Source organism: Triticum aestivum, chromosome 1B (genome assembly GCF_018294505.1).
Source record: "Triticum aestivum cultivar Chinese Spring chromosome 1B, IWGSC CS RefSeq v2.1, whole genome shotgun sequence".
NCBI lineage: Eukaryota > Viridiplantae > Streptophyta > Magnoliopsida > Poales > Poaceae > Triticum > Triticum aestivum.
In genome coordinates this window covers 34945292-34966832 of record NC_057795.1, presented here as the reverse complement: position 1 = coordinate 34966832, position 21541 = coordinate 34945292, and the positions used below count along the sequence as shown (strand labels likewise).

Sequence of the window (21541 nt, the reverse complement as noted above, 5' to 3'; positions counted from 1 at the left end):
TACCGCTAGCGGTGGGAAGAAATTTCAGGACCCCTTTTCTGTTTTTTTTCAAGGAGTTTGGACGTGCGCTACCGGCAACGATCCAATAGCTGTCAATTGTTAAAGAAAAAATGCAGAACTAACCTGTGATCGGATGGTTAGAGGGACAGTGGTATCTTCAGTCCACCAGGGTTCAAATCCTGGTGCTCGCATTTATTCCTGAATTTATTTCAGGATTTCATAGGGGTGAGTGTATGCGCGTGTATATGAGCGCTTGTGAATTTATTTATTTTCTATTATATGTTCGTGCCTCCAGATGATTATTGGTTCAATACAAGCTAATATTGTTCGCATGATGGCAACAAGGTCCTTCTGGAACCAAGACTACTGAGCAGCCACCTGCCATGCTGATTCTTAATATTCTTTTTCTTTTGGTCATGTCTCATTTTTTTCTCGAGACACTATATAACCCAAGCCTCATTCATTAGTGCATAACTTCATTTAGGATTTTTTGAATTAAAAAGTCTTTGAAGAATCCAATAACGATTGCTTATAGAATATAGGTTGATCATTGGTAGGCTTCACAGGACAACAACTATGTAAATGTCAGTAACTTAAAAAAGAGACACTTCTTCTGTTACAATTGGTAGGCTGCCGAGTATCTGTTTCCCACTACTTTGTCATCAATCTCAACGCCCACGAAGCAACTATTAAAATAGAAATAAGATTATTAACGGATTCACAATTTCCACTCCTTCTTTACAACTCCTTCTGTTACCAATTTCTAACTCACTGGCATCTAACTGTGAAATATATATATATATATATATATATATATATATATATATATATATATATATATATATATATATATATATATTCTGTAATATTTTCCATCTTTGTTCAGGCTTTGGAGTTATGTATCGAAATTGTGTAAAAACTCATATATTAAAGAAGCAAAAAAATTATTCTGAAGATGGTTTCAAAAAACAAATTTTATATCCAGGTTGACAACTCCCGGCATTAGACATTTAAGGCATCATTTTTTTCCTTCTTACTACTTCAAATTCAATTCTCAGCGCAACTTGGTATTGACGAAATTCCATAGAACATGGTTTTGCAAGCTATAGTTTTAGGACAACTCATAATAATCCACTTCCATCATTGATAAACCATGTTATAAAAGGCATTGTGGATCTAATTTCGGTAACCGAAACAAAGGTACTATAGGTATGTGATTCTACCCTTGAGCTCTTGGCCTATAATTAAAATATGTGTCATTTTCAGTTATTTTTTGAAGTTATGTTTTGTTTGGTGTGTATTTGTGTATGGCACATCGAGTTAGCATGCCAACTATTAGTGGCGTCCTTCCTCTAAGAGATTGTGCATATTACACATACTTAAATGTCTCTTTGTCATTTAAGTTATATAGTAACCTTTACATTCCCAAAAAGGCATATCAATAGAATTAGCTTCATTAGGCATATATAGTTCCTCAAAATTGTACAATCCATGCGAGATAGCCTACGGTGACATGAAGATCAATTAGACATCCAACACTTCAAACAATGTGTATACCACCACATTACCTTGTTGATTATGGTTATTACATTTATTATAAATCATAATAATATACTGTTACTAATATTATCGCTATAAATATAATATTATTGCTCATTACTCTATATTTTTTGTGTAAAGACAATTTGAATCATCATGTAATTAGTACAATACTAAGATGTTGCTCACGCATGTGTGAGCGACACTGTGCTTGTTATATTATAATAAAAGAGTAATGCTACATCAACGGGGGGTTCTTTTACGGGTTCAACGGGCTATGAACTGTGGACCAATAGGATTTAAGATTAGAAGAGGATTGTACCCACCCCAGCTGAAAATCAGGGGGGAATTAGTTAGAAGATTAGTTAGAAGGAGATTTTGTAAAAAAAACGTAAGGTTCCGTGCGCCTAGTATTATCGATAATAAAATAGGCATACATGCAAATATTTGGATGCATAGTATTTCATCAATAAAATAATGGAACTGTGACACTAGTAATTACAAGGCGAGTGGAGAGAGATAACAAAAGGTGGGGTGAGTGGATGTGCAACCTCACCATCGGAGTTAAACTCTTCATCCACGGGGTGTATAAACAAGGAAAATAATTAAAATATTAAATATTACTAAATTGCTACTACTATAGAAAATGATAATGGCAAAAAAATCTTTTTTGCAGGTAAATGGCAATTATTATTATCTATACAAAAGGATAGAAACATAATCGCTGGAGACATTTCCTCTATGCTGTAACTTATTATTATCTACTCCCTCCGCTCTTAAATATAAGTCTTTCTAAAGATTTTAATATGAACTATGTTGGAACCGAGGATCGACAAACAATCACAAAAATACGAGAAAACGATTTTTTCGGGCGACAAATACCCGCGGCGACGGACGCCCGCCCCGGCGACGAAGGCCGGGGCCTTTTTTCCTCTCTTGTATTGCTTCCTCTCGGCTCACACAACCATTACAGAGGCAGGGAATTTATACACGAGATACACACATTCAGCCCCCACACGCACGCACGACCCGGCCACCACCCGGCCACTAACTGCATGCACTCATCCACTCCTAAAAGCGCTTCACTAGCTAACAAACCGAGTCATGCACTGCCATGCACTAACAACCCATAACTCTAGCTAACAGTCGCTGACTTAAGGCATCTCCAGCCGGCCCCCCAACAAGCCTCCCCAAGCCATTTTTTGGACGCCGCGGGCAAAAAACGCCCCAGTCAGGCCCCAGAGACCCGTTTTTCGCCGGATTTCGCGAAAGTTACGGCCGGCACTACCACCCCAAACCCAGCCCCCCGGGGGGCAGCTGGGGACGCCGGCTGTTGCCTTTTGCATGCACAGGGCCACTCGTTAGCCCCTCTCTCTCCCCTCTCTCTCCTCTCTCCTCCCCTTTCTCTCTTTTCTTTCTCCTCTCTCTTCTTACTTTCCTTCTATCACCTACCGCACACAGCGCGCATGGCCGGGGCGGGGTTCGCGCTCGCGCGGTCAAAGCCTCCTCTTGACCATCTGCTTCCTCCTCGCTTGGTCGCCATGGCCACCAACCTCGCAAGATCCAGCCCATCTCCTCCGCGTCCGCCGAGAGGGCGTTCCGACGGACCCGGTCGGCGCCGTCGCTCGCCGCCGAGTTCGCGGGCGGCCCGCTCAAGCGCTGGTGGGACTGGGGCCTTCAGCTGGCTGCGGCTTCGCCGGCGACCTGGAGATGATCGAGGAGGAGGTGGTCGCGCTCGGCCGGGGCACCTGGGCCCACTTCGTCTACAAGGTGCGCTCCGGGGTCTGCCGCCTCGTCGCGTCCGACCAGCCGCTGCTCACCACACAGTGCCTCAGGGGCGCCTCGCTGCCCCCGTTCCGGCGGACGGGCGGTGGTGCCGAGCAGACCGGCGCGGCGGGACGAGCTGCAGGGGCGGGGCACGCGGGCCGAGCTGTAGGCGCGCGCGGCGGCCGTGTGAGTTGCCGCCGAGCTCGCACAGCTCCGGGTCGCCTCCAAGCTCGCGCTACCGCCGCTGCAGTCCACCTCTGGGTTGTTTCCAAGCTCGCGTCGACAGGGAGGGAGGGGGGGAAGCTGGACGGCGGCGAGCGGCGCCATGGTGAGGGCCGCGAGCAGCCAGAGGCGCCGTGGCAAGGGCGGCGAGCAGCACGAGGGCGTGCGGTGGCTACGAGTGGTGCGTGGGAGGGGCCAACGAGTGGATAGATTTTCACCCCAAGACTAAATGTTACGCCGGCAGCCCCCCAAGCGGCGAAAAAAATGCCTCCTGGGGGGCTCAACGGCTGGAGATGCCCTTACGAGGTGGACCTCGAGCGCACGCACGCACCAGACACCGCTGCCACAGGCATGGCTTATTGCCAACACTCACCCCCTAAGCCATGACCACATCGTCATCAGAGTTGTTGCAGCTCCTGTCGTCGATGTCTTCACGACCGTGACCTAGCCCGCGGACCCGACCCGGCGCATCGACGCCGGTCGCACCGTCACGGACCCGACCTGGCGCACCGACGCTGGTCGCACCGTGCTCCGTCACGACCCCGGTGACATACGTCGAGCTCCTTCTCCGCCGGTGACACACGCCTGGCGTCCATCTGCGTCCCGCACGTCCCGCACGCATCCGACGTGCCCGACGAGCCCGACCGCACCAGTGCGTCCTGCACGTTCCGCGCGCATCCGACGCGCCCGACGAGCCCGACAGCACCAGAGGCTCACCGCGTGCCGCCTCCACGTCCGCCATAGCAGCCGCCAGCGACAAACGCCGGAAGGATGTAGCCGAACTCGAGCACGGACTTGAGCACCACGGCGACATACGCCTCCTCCCAACGTCAACCGCACGCTCGTACGCGCGCCCGACGCGCCCGACACGCCCGACGCGTCCAGTGCGCACCCATAACACGCATCGCTCGCGCCCGGCTCGCCGCCGCGTCTTATTGTCCTGCACCGCCGCGGCCTCCATGCCGCCATGCTGCGCCACCGCAGCCTCTGCGCCACCACGCAGGTCCGCCGCGGCCGCCGCGGCTCCGTGCCACGCGCCTCCACGGTTGTCGCGACGAGCCGCCGCGACCTCTGCGCCATCACGCGGGTCCTCCGCGACCTCCTCGTCTCCGTGACCACCGTGCTCTTCGCGCGCACGACATCACACCGCACAGCCGCGGACTCGCCGCGCGTCACGACCGCCCCTCGAACTTGGCTCTGAATACCAATTGTTGGAACCGAGGATCGACAAACAATCACAAGAATACGAGGAGACGATTTTTTCGGGCGACAAATACCCGCGGCGACGGACGCGCGCCCCAGCGACGAAGGCCGGGGCCTTTTTTCCTCTCTTGTATTGCTTCCTCTCGGCTCACACAACTATTACAGAGGGAGGGAATTTATACACGAGATACACACATCCAGCCCCCACACGCACGCACGACCCGGCCACCACCCGGCCACTTAACTGCATGCACTCATCCACTCCTAAAAGCGCTCCACTAGCTAACTAACCGAGCCATGCACTGCCATGCACTAACAACCCATAACTCTAGCTAACAGTCGCTGACTTACGAGGCGGACCTCGAGCGCACGCACGGACCAGACACCGCTGCCACAGGCATGGCTTATTGCCAACAAACTACATACGGATGTATGTAGATATAGTTTAGAGTGTAGATTCGCTCATTTTGCTTTATATGTAGTTCATATTGAAATCTCTAGAAAAACTTATATTTAGGAACGAAGGGAGTAATACTTTCCATGTATAACTAAAAATGCTTCGGTGGTAAAATTAATATATCCTTAGTATACGAGCCTTCTTAGGTGATATACTCTGAAGTTTGGAAGTGTTAAATGTGTTGTTATCTTATATTTCCCATTCTGTCCTATTAAAATACCACCTAGCATAAGCATCCAAAATCACTCGCCCCCTCTATCACGTATATTGCCACATCATCCACTCGCTATTGACCATCCAAGACAAGGAAGAATCTACCACTAACCACGAACAAGATGGCCAAGAAATTGTTGTTCGTGGCCATCGTTCTCATCCGTAAGTGTTCGATAAGAGCCAATTGGTGAATCTTGGATGAATTTTGTTCAGATCTTGTTCCGTGCATATGTGCAGTGGGGGCGGCGACGACGGCAGTGCGGGGCGAGCTCGTGTGTGACGTGCTGAGGGCGGAGTGCATGGTCAAATGCTGGCAGGGGACCGGCAAGTGCATGCGCTGCTGCCAGGCCCTGGGCTACGTCCACGGCCGGTGCAACCTCGTTCGCGGCGACGTTTGCTACTGCTGCAACGACAACGGTGCACCTTCCTCCCCACCCGCACAAGAGCGCCAGGGCCGGATGCCGTGGATCCTCCTCCTTCTCCTCATGGACGTTGTCCATGGTTTAAGTTCTCAACAAATGGATTTGGTCTGTGTATTAACATTGTGCAAATTTGGAACTGTGTGACACCAACTTTTCTGTTTAGAAATGTCGCATAGAATTTTTATTGAGCTGGAAGAGAGAATGGAGAAATAAAATGTCTCCTTCTTCACTTCCTTTTTTTTTGTTTTCTGGTTAACCTTGTTTCAGTCTTCCAATGCGTTCACACATGGCTCGCGTGATGCGTGGGGAGAGGGGGGGGGGGGGGGCACGTCAGTAACAAGAGATGTGGGCCACAGAATGTTGTTGTCGCTATGGTTTTCCATGCGCATAGAGAGGAAGAATTAGAAATAGTTCACCTTTCACCCTTTCTCCTCCTCCACGTCCCTGTTTTCAGATGTAACTGGAGGTAAGGAGAGAAGGATATATCACCTAAGAGGGTGCGTATACCAAGGATATATTAATTTTAAACATAATTTGGAAGAGAACCGAAGAGGGTGCGTATACCAAGGAAAAACATAATACACTCTGTAGTTTCCATGTTGTTATCTTATGTGCGTATACCAAGGATATATTAATGTTAAATGTGTTGTTATCTTATCTCCGAACACTGAAGAGAACCGAAAATGAAATCAACTAAATTCTCTGTTTTTCCTTGGGTAGCACAAAATCCGGTTTCTAGTATTAGCTAACCGAATTTGGTAATTCAGTTCTAAGCCCCATTTACCCGGTTAACAGGAAAACCAAAGTACTATCACGACCATAATGGTAAGGCCCATTTATTTGATAAAGGCCCAATGCCTGAAGGTCCACATACTGTGTTCGGTAAATTATCAGATGCCATGCCTATTGTTCTAAAAAAAAATCAGATGCCATGCCCTAGGAGAGGTCCTATAAGCCGCATTTTGCGTCAAATTGCTGGGCGTTCGCATAGGGCTACTCGTTCGCGGGCTTAGTGGGCCTATCTCGCTAGCGACAAGTACATAACACTGGAATAAAAGTTCTAAAAAAACACTGGAATAAAAAAAGATTGCACATTCACAATTCGAACCCAGGACCGGTTGCTCGAGAGCACAAGACTCTAACCAGTGGTGCTAGTGAGATTTAATGATAACAGTACAGCGCAACCCTTTAAGTGGTTGTTTGGATACAGGGAATTAGATGTGGGATTTTAAAAAACGAGTTTTTAGGAAAACCGACTTTGGTTAGTTATTCTGTTAAAGTAAGTACGTACAATACTTTGTTTGGATGAGAAAAATAGTAAAGCATGGATACGCAGCTCCATCACACAACGACTTAGTCAAAATTCCAATACGTTCCTTCAGTCGATCTATTGAGCTGCTGGGCTTAGCTGGAGCGTCTCCGTCGAGCGCTCGTGTCAGCCTCGCTGCGGCCGCTTCCCCAAATGCGGCGACAGAGACAAGGGCGCCGTCGGTGGCGTCGTCGAGGACATAACGAACTAGGTTGCCGGCGGCCGGCCATGCAGCAGTGTCCTCTGTGCGTCGCTGGGATGACCAGGGAGGGAGCGGTGCTTACGATGTGATGCCATTCGCCGCTCATGTTCATTGGGGAGATCAGGTTGTAGCAATCGTCGGTAGGACGAATACATCAGCTATGGCACTATGTGCTCCGCGGCAGCTCCCAGCTCGCCAAGTCGCCATGCCACACGTACGGCAATAGGCACATCCGAGACCCGAACAACATGCTCGCCGATGCTTGTGGAGGACGTCGCGAAACATGCGATTCATCGCCGTGTCACACGACGATGGCCACGTCCGGGCCAGAGCGGCTCGCCGAGCGGCACTGACTGCCAGCGTCGCCTCGCATGTGCCTGCAGAGGAAGTTGTGGTGCTCTGATGCGTCGCCGTGCAACACGATGACTACCACGTCCGGGCCCGAGCGGCGAGCTCACCCACTCGGCAGCGACTCGCTCATGCCCAAAGAGGATGTCATGGGGTGCTCGTGATGCGCCCAACGCGTCTTTGTAGCGTAGCATCTGGCCAGGTAAGATTGCGGCCGTCGTCTTCGGCAGAAGGAAGAGCACGTCGGCCATGGCACCATGCGCTCCGTACATGGCCGCCGTATTCATAAAACTCGTTTATATAAAAACGCCAAATAGTCATTTTTCTATAAGCCGGGTTTTTGAGGTTTTGTAGAACTCAGTTTTCTTTATCCATGATTTGGTTAGGTGATCCAAACAAGATTTTTGGTTGTTACAACTGAAATTGCGTTTAACTAGAACTAGTTCTCTATAATCTTGCTATCCAAACAACTCCTAAGCAACTCACACGCCGATCCGAATATTTTAAAAATTCGAACGCAATTTTTTTTTCAAAAGCAAAACGTGAATCTTTTATAAATCGGGGACATTTTTAAAAATTGTTAAGAATTTTGAGAAAACTCAAACATATTTAAACACGCAAATGAATTTTCGAGAAGCAAACATTTTTTTAAAAGGGACATTTTCTAAGCTACTCAAAAAACTGAACAGGAACAATTTTACAAAAGCAGGAACATTTTTCAAATTCCAAAACAAAATTTATAAACACGAACAACTTTTACACGCGAACAATTTTTAAATTTCCCAAGCATTTTTTGATAAGAAGGTTTTGGAATTTGTGAACAATGTTTTAAAGAGCGAACATTTTTTTAATCTTGAGAACAAATTTCTAAGCATAAACAATTTTTTAAAGCATGAACATTTTTTTGAATTTCAAGAACACATTTTGAAATGGAGATTAATTTTAAAATCTCCTGAATAAATTTAGAAGCATGAATTTTTTTAATACGTGAACAAATAATTGAAATCTGGTATAATTTCTGAATGTCGAAAGTTTTGAAAAAATTTGTGTAGTGAGAACAATTTTTAAATTTTGAGAATATTTTGTTCGAAAATTGAACATTTTTTGAAAACATGAACGTTTTGGACTTTGTGAATAATTTTTTAAAGCACAAACATTTTTTGAACCCTCAGAACAAATTATAAAACGGAGAAATTTTTTGAAATATCCTTAAAAATTTTGGAAGCCTGAATTTTTATTCAATACATGAAGAAAAAATTGAAATCCGGTACATTTTCTTCATTTGGAAAGTTTTGAAATTTTTCATGTAGTGAGAACAATTTTTGAATTTTAAGGACATTTTTTAAAAAGTTAACATTTTTGGAAACACAAACAAAACTTGAATATTTTGAAATAAGTTTGAAAAAAAGAGAAGAAAATAAAAATAATTGGAAAACCAAAGAAAGAAAATTTGTTGAAAAGAGAAATTAACTTGAAAAGGAAAACTGAAAGAAAACAAAAGGTAACGAAAAGAAAAGAAAAAATTAGCAGAAAAGGGAAGAAGAAAAAAAACAGAAAGGGTAAAAAAAGAAAAAAAGGAAACAAACAGTTCAGGAACCTTCTAGATGGTTCCCAAAATCAGAAAGAACCAGCTAGGAACGCTCTGGAAGGATCCCAAAACCGGGACCTGTAGGTGCGCTAAAGATGGGCTGGCCCAAATCGCTCACTAGTCGCATCCCCTTGTGCGTTCGGTTGACACTTTGCCGCAACGTGCGGCAAATAGGAAATTTCATGCTCTAGTTCCCTGACATGCCCGCGAGAATGGATTCGCATAGAAACACATGACATCTCAACAAATGGATTTGGTCTGTCTGTTAACACGCGTTTTTTCCTTCCGCGAGAGGCATGTCCATGCCTTTCGAAAACGAAAAAAAGTGTTTTCTCTTCTTTTTTTTCTTTCGTGAGAATCACGATTTTGCTTCTGTAAGAGGCATAGTTTTGTTTCAGCGAGAGGCACGGACGTGCCTCTCAAAAAGGAAAAAACGCGTTTTCTTTTCTTTTTTCCTTTCACGAGAGGCACGGTTTTACTTTCGCGTGAGGCACGGATTTGCTTCCGCGAGAGGCACGGACGTGCCTCTCGGAAATGGCTTTCGAAAAGGGAATGCTCCCGGTGTGTTATTTTCATTCAGCACTTGTCGCAACCTGAGAAGGTGAAAGCGACTTTTGCAAAAAGTGCTCCTCAACTCGTGATTTCGGTTCCTATATGACACTTATTACATCCAAGCGCTTAACAATCACTCAACGCAGATCCCTATTGGGCTGACCTATGTAGCGAACATTACCTTAGCTTTATTGTTTTTTTCTCTTGTTTTTTATTTTTTTCATATAGCTTTTCTAGGGAAAGAATTAAATATTTTTGTTAAGAAAACCTATTTCTCTCAAATTCAGAACATGTTTTTAAATTTTGTATGAAGAGTTTTTTTTCTAAAACACAAAAAGTTTTTGTAAAAACTGAATATTTGTTTGAATTTGTGAACAATTTTTTATAAGAATGCAATTTTTTGAAAATTTAGGAATAGTTTTTGAAATATTCATGTTTTTCTTAAAAAGGAAAAAAGCATGCAAATGGTAGAAAAAACAACAGCGATAAAACCTGGAAAGGACCATTCCCTTCTAGAAGGTTCTTAGAACCAGTAAAAACCAGACAAGAAGGTATCTCTACTCCTAATGTCTAAGCAGATAGTCTCGCCTCACTCCGATTAATCCTCCCCACCGTTTTTTATGCCACCAACACATTTAAACCGGATGTTACCCACAATCTATTTAAACCGATTTTATCTACCAATAAGATCAATTTTCGGTAGTATTTGGTAACTTTTATATGGAAAGTAATAAATCATGATCAATCTTTAATCAATTTCTGAAGACAAAATCTCTACTTGATGAGCTTATAGTTTTTCTTCCATGGTTTTATTTCGTCTGGTTTATTTTCGTCTGCTTTAGTAAAGATTCCATTTGGTTTATTTTTTGTTTTATTTTGTCTGGTTTATTTTCATCTGGTTTAGTAAAGATTTCGTTTAGTAAAGACGTTGTGGCCGGCTAGGGACAAAGCTCCAAATCTGATCAGTGGAGGGACATGGCCGCGCGAGGGCACGAGGAGGCCCGGAGGCAGCCGCCGGACCAGCCATCGGCCGCGAGAGGGGGGTCACACGACGCCATGGAAGGGGCTCGGGGTGCTCGCGATGTGCGCCAGATCCGCCCCGGCAGACCCTCTGGCGACGCGTGAGAGGGCAGCGGCTAGGGTTCGCCTGTGTTGCCCGTGGAGGAGGGCGACGCGGGGGTCAGGTCGGGTCTTCTCTTTCCGGTTTCGAACTTTCAAAGGGCAAGACTCTATATTAGTAGTTTCTAAGACCTTTTTATGCCTTTTCATGTTTTTTCTATGTTTTTGGTAATTGGGGTTCCATGAGTTTTGGTTGACTAGACTTTTCTTTTTTGAAGTGGATTAGACTAGACTTGTATTTGTAAACAAAAAAATAGACCTTAAATGTTCGCGCCGCCGGCTAAGGTCAATTCCCGGATCCGCCAATACAATAGGGGTGCATACATAATACATGCGAAGCAAATTGTCATTGACGCAGGAACCTACATGATTAAACTATATAAGAGCAGAAGCAAATTAACATCTATTTTACTGGCTAGCTTACCTCTGCCACGGCCACACACTTACTTCTTTTTAGGGAGAATGTGTCGGCCGAGCGCAAAATCTCTTTTACCGGTTCAGGTAGCTACCGGTGAAGCATCGACCGGTCATTTTGCTCGTGATTCGTGCTGTGGTAGCCCACATCCAATGTATAAGAGTGTATTTGTGGCACCTAATGTTTTGTATATAGTCAAATCAAGTCAGATGAATAGTGTCTATGCCAATACTTTTTGCAGTGGCATGTACGTATGCATGCAATGTCTCTCCCCTCTCCCTCTTCCAAACAAATCCATGCATTTTATTTCTGTTTACATATTTGGATGGCCAATATTTTTTACAGTAATGCTCTATGATTTAATTTTTTCATATATTCAAATTCCTGAACATAAAATCTTTAGAATAAGACCAATCTTGAATATATTTAAACTAGTTTAATTTTTACTATTTCAATCATATCAAAATATTAATTTCACTCATTTCAAATTTCAATTTTCAAAATAATTGAAACCACTTTTCTGGATATAGTTTTCTTAAGTTGTTGAAACCAGTTTGTGTGAAATTGAATAATTCAAATACATTGTATCAGTTTTCTAAAATGAGTGAAATGATTATTTTTGTGAAACTCCTTATTTCAGTGTGTATTTTTTGAGTGTAACGTGTTTTCTGAAACTAGTGAAATGAGTGGAATCTATCTTTTGTATCAAGTGAAATCACTTTTTTGAAACAAGTGAAATATGGTATTCCATTTGAGTGAGTGCAATATGTTTTCGAAATTTAGTTTCTTGAAATATTATATACCAGCATTTTCATTTGAGTGAGTGTAATATGTTTTCTGAAATTAGTTTCTTGAAATCATTGTTTGAATGAGCGGAATCATTTTTTAAATGAGTGAAACCTAATTTTTGAAACGAGCAAAAGCTGTTTTATGAAGCGAGCAGATTTGTTTTTTGAATTGAGCGATATCGGGTTTTTTGAAATACTTGAAATGAGTTATTCGAAACGAGTGAAATCAAATGAGTGAAGTTTGTTTTATGAAATGATTTAAGTTTATTTTTATTTGACATATACCAGCTTCTTGAAACAAGATTATTTTTTTATTTGTAATGAGTTAAATTAGCTTTTGAAAATTATTGTAACATGTTTTTCTTTCAATAGAAACAACTGAAATCCATTGTATCAAATGAGTGAAATCATTTGTTTGATGGAATCAGTGAAATTGGTTTTTTGAAATGTGTGAAATAAATTTTGGAATGAGTGGAATCCATCATTTTGAATAGGCCTAAATCCATCTTTTGAAAGTGAGTGAAATATGTTTTTTTCAAATGAGTGAATTAGCAAAACTTCAAAAACACTTTTATGAAATAACGTAACAATCTTATGTTTTGTGAAAGTGATTTCAAAGATTATTGAAATATATGAAATAAAAAGGTAGTCCGAATATATCCAAAATTGATCTTCATCCAAAGATCTTGTCACCATGAATTCAAATATATAAAAAGTTTCAAAAATGGACATTTGGCTTAAATCATGTCAATCATTTAAAAAATGAAGATGAAATAAAATGCATGTCATTATGTGGGGAGAAACAATGCATGCATGTGCAGTCACTCCCTCTCTCTCTTCTCTGGCAAAAAGCTGACATGCAGGATGTATTCTCGAGTATTGTTGTTGGAAAGGATTCCTTTGTTTATACCTAACCAGCTGCACCAATCTTGATGAATTTAACGAATGATGGATTCTTCACTGGTACATATCGGTTCTGGTAATAAAACTTAGTCGGTCGGCCGAGCCTCTAAAAAAGCTCAAACCTAACCCGGGTTTGAATTAACAAACATCAACCGACCATGATTACAACACAGCAGATACAAAGTAAAGAAACAAGAAACAACAAAAATACAGAGATACAGAGAGCTGTAGCAGCTTATAACCTAGTAGTGAACCAGGCAAACACAAGATAGTAATAGGAGCCTAGCCAAAATCACCAAGGCCAATACACCAAGAGCAGTAGCCACACCAGCAGCTGAGTGAGGGGCAGCAAGACACCAACATCGGCAGCCAACACCTCCTTGCCTACTCCTGGAGAATATACCAAGACCGACAAGCCAATCGCTTCTACCTCTGAAGAGGACCACTATCCTTTCGCCCTGGCTCGAAGGGCACCGTATCGTTGGAAGGCAGAGTGCTGCTGACTGGACAATGTCGATTGGCAGCCCGGGCATTAGGGAGCAGAGCACCACCTCCGCGGGTTCCCACGACCTCACCACCAACTGGGCAACCACACATCTAGACTCAAGCTGAAGAGCGCCATGCATCCAACAGGGTGAGTGGACACACGCTTACTTGGGAGGCTTGAAGTAGGCGTAGACAGCGAAGAATGTCTGCAGCACGGAAAAGGCTAACAGGAGCAGGGCCGCAAGCACCGACATGGTCACCCAGGGATTGCTGAAGTAGTTGCGTGCAAGCGCCGCACGCCACTTGTGCCGCCTGAGGTTCCTGTACCTATTCACAGCATCCATCAGGCCGAGCAGGTAGTTGTCGGCGGACCAGTGCACCTGCCCGACGACATCGCTGAAGAATCGCCAGGCGACCCTTCTGCTGTTGAGATGGCTGACGAGGACGCCGTGCAGGTCCAGGATCCTCATGTCCTCCGCCGAGGTGATGAGGCAGTCCATGAAGACGGCATAGGTGGAGACGTCCCGCGGGGTGTCCGGATAGGTCTGCTCGAACGCGATCAGGTTCCGGAACAACGACTCGCTCGAGTCGTTGAGCTCCAGCTGCGGGATCTCTAGGACGCCCCGCGCGAACCTCACGTCCATGAAGCTCATGGCGTCCTTCCTCTTCCGGAACCGGACCCCCGCCTCCTCCAGCTCCTTGGCGCACGGGATCCACTGCGGGAGCTCCGGCAGCAGCTCGTCGTTTCGGCGGCGACGGCGGGAATGCTGCTGGCGCTCATTCGTCGGCGGTAAGGTGACGGAGAGGTAGAAGAGGTGCAGCAGGTGGTGCACGTCATCGCAAGCAATGGGTGAGCGGTGCAGCCTTTGGGGACGAAGAGGCCGGAAAAGCCTGAGGCTGCCGGTCACGAGGAGCTCTTCGGGCTCGTCCTCGTTCCTCAGCTGCTGAAAGAGCTCCCGGACCACGAAGAACGGTATCTGGTTCTCCAGCAGCAGCAAGTCGCGCGTCACGAACTGCCACACAAAGCACCTGCCGTAGACCTGAGTCCAGTCCTCATCGTCTTCCTCCTCGTCAAACCCTAAACCAGCCTCTTCCATTTTCGCGAGGCGCGCGTATTTGAGCAAGCGATGTAGGATGAAGGAGCCGTCCAGCAGCATCATCTCTGCCACCTTATTTTCTTGGAGGGTGGGTTGAGAGTAGGAAGCCCGAATTCAAGGCACGAGTCGTTTCATGCTCGTTAAACACCCGTCCAGTAGCACCAGAGTTCTGGCAGGTTCCAAGAGGCTCTTGTGCCGGTTGATGAGCTGCCGCACACAGCTCCATTTGTATCCTTCCATCTTCAGCAAGCTTTCCCTGTCCTGAATTGCCCACCGATGATAAATCTTGGGCCCGCCCAGACGAACAGCAACCGGCTCATATTCTCCGCTGGGGTTATGATCCAAGTTTTTAAGTTCCTCGGGGACAATGTACATGATGGGTTGCTGGTGCTTCGGGTCACCGTGTTCTGCAGGAGCCGCGCCGCACAACTGCTCCAACATTTTCATCAAATAGCCCGGACCTACACGGACGTCGCCATTTCCTGAGAAGAATCAGTAAACATTATAATTGTAAGTTTCTCCCTGTTCTTTCTAAAATAGAGGCAAAAGATCTTTCTTACCTCTCATTAACTAACATGGAGTTTGAATATAACAAACTAAAAAGATATTATGGTAAACTAAATTGGCAAAAATGAGTTGATAGATTATATTTGTGTTCTTTAGTAGTATATGTTTAGGCCTTATCTATGTAAAGGAAAGGAATTTCAAACCTCAGGGTGCCCAGACTTGATCCCGAACATAGAGGTTATTGGTAGTTTGACTGTGAAAAATGCAAACAGAAGTGGGGACAGGAAATACTACTCCCTCTGTCTAGAAATACTTGTCAGGAAAAGAGATGTCTCTAAACGTATTTTACGGCAGGTAATTCTCGATGATGGGAGTATTTCTACGGCAGCCAACGTTTGCTCGCTAGCTGTGTCCAGCTAATTAACTAAAGTAAACATTTCAGCCAGTCCCACCTATCAGCATTCTCTCCACTCTCTTCACCACGACCAGCACCTCACATCGCCTTCACAGCCGTCTCACACTCCGTTGGGTCCCACTGCCTAATCCATCAGCACGCCACGGATAGTGCAACAGCGGCATGCACAATGAAGGAGCTATTAGTGGCATGACTTTTTTGTTTTTCTGTTATTGCGTGTGTGTTTTCACGCCTCAACATAAGACTACATACAAAGGATTTCTGGTATATGTATTTTTTCATTATTACTACTTCTCATTTTGTCTTCCCTCGACTCAGGTCAAGTCCTACTTGGTGCTCCGATGGCTGGGACAAGGAGGAGGGGCATTCGACAATAAGGTGCGAACTAAAATTCACCTGACATTTTTTTAACCATTTTCAGGTATAATAATAAGTACAAAAGAAATCTACATTTCCCCTAAAAGGTATTTCCTTCATCCTAAAATAAATGACTCAACTTTGTACAGTCACTTATTTTAGGAGGAGGGAGTAAGTCATTTAGTTTTTACATACTTTTTACTGATTAACATGGAATTTTTAACCCTCAAAGTTGAGCAAATGGATGATTCCACACCTATTTGATCGATCTCAATCAACATGCCAACTTGTAGTAGTATAGTTATGCCCATGGCAGGAAAAAGGACATCAAGCATAGTGGATTTGAGATTAATTAGAACTCTTGAACTATATTAGCCCTCTGACAAAGCTAGTAAAATGTCCACTTATATTTGGGTAAAATGGGATGGAGAAGGTTATGTACCTGGATCTCTTGTATGCGTTCGGAGGTTGCTGGAGAGGGCACCATTAAGTTCAGGGTATTCTTGTGCTGGCAGTGAAAACTTAATCACATCTCTGCAAAATTAACATAAAAATAAACCTGCAAAAAATTAAAAACGAAATGATGTAGCATTACGATTAAAAGAACGCTGACGTTGCTAACATGATTGTCGAAGGCAATGTTGGTAACTACTTGTAGACAAAGGAGGGCCTGCGTCAATGGGACCCAATTTCCCTTATATTGTGAAACAGTGTGTGCCTAACATGCTAGCTTAGCTATGCTCGTCGAACATGTTCAAGTGGGTTGTCAAATGAGCGGGGTGATCGTGATACCTCACCTAGTTGATGGTTGCACGTCCATTCTACAATATGTTGATGACATTACTCTTTATGATCCATGACCTGAAAAAATGGAAATAAACTGGAGCTATACGGTTTTGAGCAGTTTTCTGGGTTTATTAATACACATTTCCGTAAGAGTCAATCTTTTTTTTTTCGTTGATGTGGCACGAGAAGCCTAGCAGTATTATAACGTAGGGTAGGTGGCCTCAAATTTATATGCATCCTGAGGGTGCGCATAATATTTTTGTCAAATAGTTGTAGGGTATCATTAAAGAAAATCTTCTCATATCTTGCTGACGACGGTGGCCTTATGCTAGGCTCTTTGGCCATCAAGGAATAATGTGGTTTTTGGAAACCAAAAAGGCTTCTCTGGCTATTTAGCTATCAAGGAAAAATGTGCTATTTGACATAAATAAGAATATTCCTATGGCTACTAGAAGAACGCCCGTGCGTTGCAACGGGGCCACATTAACTTTAAGAGTTCAATATTAATATGGGCACTAATCTGCGCCGGTGCGCCGGCCCAACCGTTCGGCCGGTCGCATCGGAGCCGTTGGATTTGAGCCGCCTGGGTGATTAGATCTGACGGAAAAAAACGCTTTGCCCCGTAACTTCTTCTTCCTCTCGCTAGAATCGCGTCTCCCGCTTGATGTGCGCCTCGCCTCCCCTCCAGTGGCCGTCCTCGCTGCCGGACCCCACCCTCTCCGGCCGTCCTCGTCGCCGGTCCCATCCTTCCCGGCCGTCCTCGTCGCCGGTCCCCACTTTTGCTGGCCGTCCTCGTCGCCGCCTCGACCCATGAAACAGCCGCACCTGCAGTTGCAGCTCTCAGCAGCGACGGGTGTACCTCAGGTTGTAGCTCCGCTGCCGCCCCTCACCGCAGCCCTGTCGCCATGGCCACGCCCATCCATCCCTTTCTGGTTCATCATCCACGTGCAGATATATTTTGCTTCAACCATTTTTTATTTTTGCTACGACCGGTGACGGGAATTGCTACGACCATTCATGTCGACAGTCACGGCGGCGACGACGATTTGCTTCAACCTTCATCGGGTTTTTCCGGCAGTAGCAAGACGTGACACCGGTTGTAGCTTTTCATGCTGTCGATTGTAGCAAAAAATCGCAGCACCGCCGTCACCACCACAAATTTCGTCGTGGCCGTTGCAGCAAATCACGTTTTACGATGGTAGCTTTTCCGTTGCCGGTTGTAGCAAAAATGACCGCCGGTGGTAGCTTTTCCTGCTTCCGATTGTAGCAAAAATCGCAACACCTCAGTCGCCACCACAAAACTTCGTCATTGTCATTGCAGCAAATCACGTCATCGGAGGTAGCTTTTTTGTTGATGGTTGTAGCAAAAATCGCGCATTGTCGTCGCCACCACAATCTCACCGTCGCCGGTTGCAGCATATTCGATCTCTGGTTGTAGCACGATCAATCGCTAGTTGTAGCACGCGCCAGTGGGCGTAGTAGCACGGCCAGGAAGCTGGGGATCTAATAGTGCGCCATGAGGACAAGGGGTAGGTGGCGCACAGCCATGGCGTGGAGGAGGATGTGCGGATGCTTCATCGGAACAGCCATGTCATGTTCCTAGTAGCAGCGGAGGCCGGTGGTCAACAGGAGGAGAGATCCATGGAGGAAAAATGAGACCAGGAAGAAGCAGAGAGATAACGAGGGAAGGAGAATGACGGGAGGAAGAGGATAAGGAAGGAAGGAGAAAGAGGGAAAGGGGGGAGGGACAGGCGTGGGCCCACAAAGAAAACGTGCGGACGCGGTGAAGGTAGCGCGTGCCAGCGAGGACGCGTGGTGCGTGACGCAGCGTGCGACCGGCGCAAACTCGCCCGGTGCGCCGTCCCCAAATGTTTCCCTATTAATATTCTCATACATATCAAGTGACATTGGTGACCTTTTTTACCATCAAATCATCACACACACACACTCTTCCTCCCTCTTTCTCACTCTCTCTCCCCCTCTCCCTCTCTCTCTCTAACACACACACATTTCAATCTTATTGGGTACGGGACCATAATCCATCTATTTCACACACACACACGCTAGTGCATAACAATATGGATTATGTGTATTATATTTGCCACCACAACTGAGGGAATTAATTTCATGTAAATCGGCCAGCCACAGCTCCAAGAATACGTGGAGGAGGTGGCCCGGGTCGGCGCCGGCGCCGTCCGGCATGGGCCACGGGGCCGCTTCCAAGTGCATCTGCCCGCCGGCCACCCACGTCGGGTCCTTTGAGTGCCGCTTCCACCGCACCAACTCCCAGGGCCACGGCCACGGCCAGGGCCAGGGAAGCCGCCCTTCTTCGCCCCCTTCACCGTCCGCGGCCAAGGCGGTGCCGCGGTACCCGGCCTCGCCATCCTCGTCCTCCGACACCATTGCGACCCAGTGACGCAGCCCAAGCATCGGCCTCGACAACGGAGAGGGGAGGGAAGATCATATACATGTCATAAGAAAGAGAGTTTATTTACTGCTCCCTCGATGTATTGTTTCCTTTGTTTAAAGATTGATTACCATCCGTGAGTTAAGGTAAGGTTATTGTGATTGAGCGATTTTTCTGAAGATCAATTATTTGTTTTCTAATTAATGTGATTGAGTGATTTAAGGTAAGATTAATTAATTTAGATTTGATTTTTAGAGATTGTTCGTGATTAATTCTACATTACTAAATAACTTGCGCCAGTATGGAAAGTTCTGATCTGTTCAGATTTCTTTCGTTGTGTGAGAAGGTGACGCGAAAATAAACCGATGAAGTGGGGGGAGGGGACGAAAAAATCCAGCAAAAGTGGGAGGAGGTACCAAAAAAAATCATAAGACGTGGGACGAAAAAGAACCTGAAAGCGAGACTACCAACTGCTCCATTAGAAGTAGAAATTCAGTTGACATAAATAGCTGTCTTCAATCTTCTCTGGCTATTCAGTTGACAGCTAAAGTCTATTTTTATATGTTATTATAGTGATTGGGTACAAGAATATTCCTTGCCCGTTACAACGGACGATCAATCATCTATTGCTAAGAAATGGTGCAAATGTATAGTGAGGTCAAATCCGAGAATTCTCTCTAGCGGTCGACCGTGTAGTGAGGTCAAATCGATGGGGCTAACAGGGGTATTATAATCCACCGCAATAATAGAGTCAGCCTAAGTCTTACGTGTTCGTTCACATATGCGCCTACACAGTGAAAACGATTAGGTGAGGTGGAAAGATAGAGAGAGGAGATGACAAAGTTATACTGAATCCGAGGAGTTAAATAAACCTAGGGCCTCTTAATTTGATTCAAAAGATTTTCATGGAAACTATACTCCCTCTGTACCATAATAGTTGTCGCTGGAGTACCATAATTCAGCTACTCCAGCGACAACTATTATGGTACAGAGGGAGGTTCAGCTACTCCAGCGACAACTATTATGGTACAGAGGGAGTAGATGATTAGAAATCCTTACGAATTTTTCCAGGCATGGAGGGATGGCGCTAGTACGGCAACAGCAGATGGATGGTGATGGCGGTTCAGGAAGGACGGGGTGGGAAGCGCAGTAGAGTTGAAGTGAAGGTCAGTGTCGACTAACCCGTGGTTACGATGAATCCCAGTGTTGGGTACGACAAACTGAGGCCCCGTCGTGTCGCCGCCGCCACCGCCATCATCGCCGTGGGAGCTGGAGTCGCTCATGATGCTCCGAGCTTAGGGATGAAGACGAGCCGAGGACTGTGACAGCCTCGTCTGGGGTGTGATTTCTCGCCGTGATCTGGATCGGGTCTTCCTTTTAATTAACACCGACACGTCTGCTTGTGGGTTGCTTTTCTTTTTCAAGTGAGGAAGCATCTCTGGGTGGCTCTGCTTTGCCCGGTCGGTCGTCGAGTCTTTGGTGGCAGGCCCATAGGAAGTGCTTTGTTACTTTAATTTAGAGTGGTAGCAAAGGAAGGAATCATTTGTGCAGGCTGTACTGAACCGTGGCAAAGATGGATCCTTTGTTTGTTTGTTTGTTTGTGTTTTCTTCTTGTAGCCGACAAACCAAGCAGAGACGCCGTTAACTCGCGTCAGGATCGGTGACCGGCTTGCCAAACTCCTCTAGGGAATCTCCCGACGGTTTAGGAGATGGGGCGGCGCAATTCCATGCGGCAGCGGCAGATGTAAGGTACTACCTCCATTCCTAACGTCTTATACTCCCTATTTCTAGGACAAGTATTTTCGGACCGAGGAAGTATTTAGGAATGTAGGTAGTAGAAACGAACAGGAGCATGAGAGTTAGGAGGACAGGGTTATCTACAAAAGGAACTTAAATGAATGGTTTAAATCCACGTGTGATCTGCCACCGTCAATCGCTGACCCAATGCTCTAGATAGAAGTTTCAGTTTCAAATTTTCAATGATTGTGGATTTTCACCGGATACGTGACATACGTCGCCTTTTTTCAGTCGGCACCTACACAAGATACATTAACATTTTTGCCCTTTTTAAAACACGAGCATCTCATAGTCAAGGGACACATCATCTCAAAGCGCCAACAAAGCCGCTACATCAATTTTTTGCATTAGTACTGTCAAATTTACTGTTAATTTTTTGCATTATTAACGGCATGGCTTTCTAATCATAAACTTATCCACCAATCTAGGTTTATGTTGCTATATACTCCCTCTGTCCGGCATAACTTGTCGCTCGCTCAAATGGATGTGTCCATGAAGTATTTATTAGCACTTCATGATCTTGTAAAATCAGCAAGAATTGTGCATATGTCAACCACGACTAAGCATTTCTGTGCAACATAAGATCTCTATTTTCCCTTCAGAACTGATGAGAGCACAATTTGCACATCTCTGAACAATTAC

General features: G+C 45.4%; 1 protein-coding gene across 2 annotated transcripts; it reads right to left on the bottom strand.

Moving 5' to 3' along the window:
- Positions 1 to 13098: 13098 nt before the first annotated feature.
- Positions 13099 to 20475, bottom strand: LOC123105420 (UPF0481 protein At3g47200). Of its 2 annotated transcripts, XM_044527481.1 has the most exons (3): positions 20285 to 20475; positions 16352 to 16443; positions 13099 to 15112 (listed from the first exon to the last, which is right to left on the bottom strand). In XM_044527481.1, the coding sequence occupies exon 3, from the start codon at positions 14691 to 14693 to the stop codon at positions 13698 to 13700; it is 996 nt and encodes a 331-aa protein (XP_044383416.1). In that variant the 5' UTR covers positions 14694 to 15112; positions 16352 to 16443; positions 20285 to 20475; the 3' UTR covers positions 13099 to 13697. The 2 variants fall into 2 exon arrangements, with proteins under 2 accessions (XP_044383416.1, XP_044383424.1); XM_044527489.1 differs by lacking the exon at positions 20285 to 20475 and having other exon boundaries at positions 16352 to 17698.
- Positions 20476 to 21541: the final 1066 nt, after the last annotated feature.

Bases quoted from the DNA above. Each gene is read 5' to 3' on its own strand.
- LOC123105420 (XM_044527481.1), bottom strand. From the start codon at position 14,693: ATGATGCTGCTGGACGGCTCCTTCATCCTACATCGCTTGCTCAAATAC.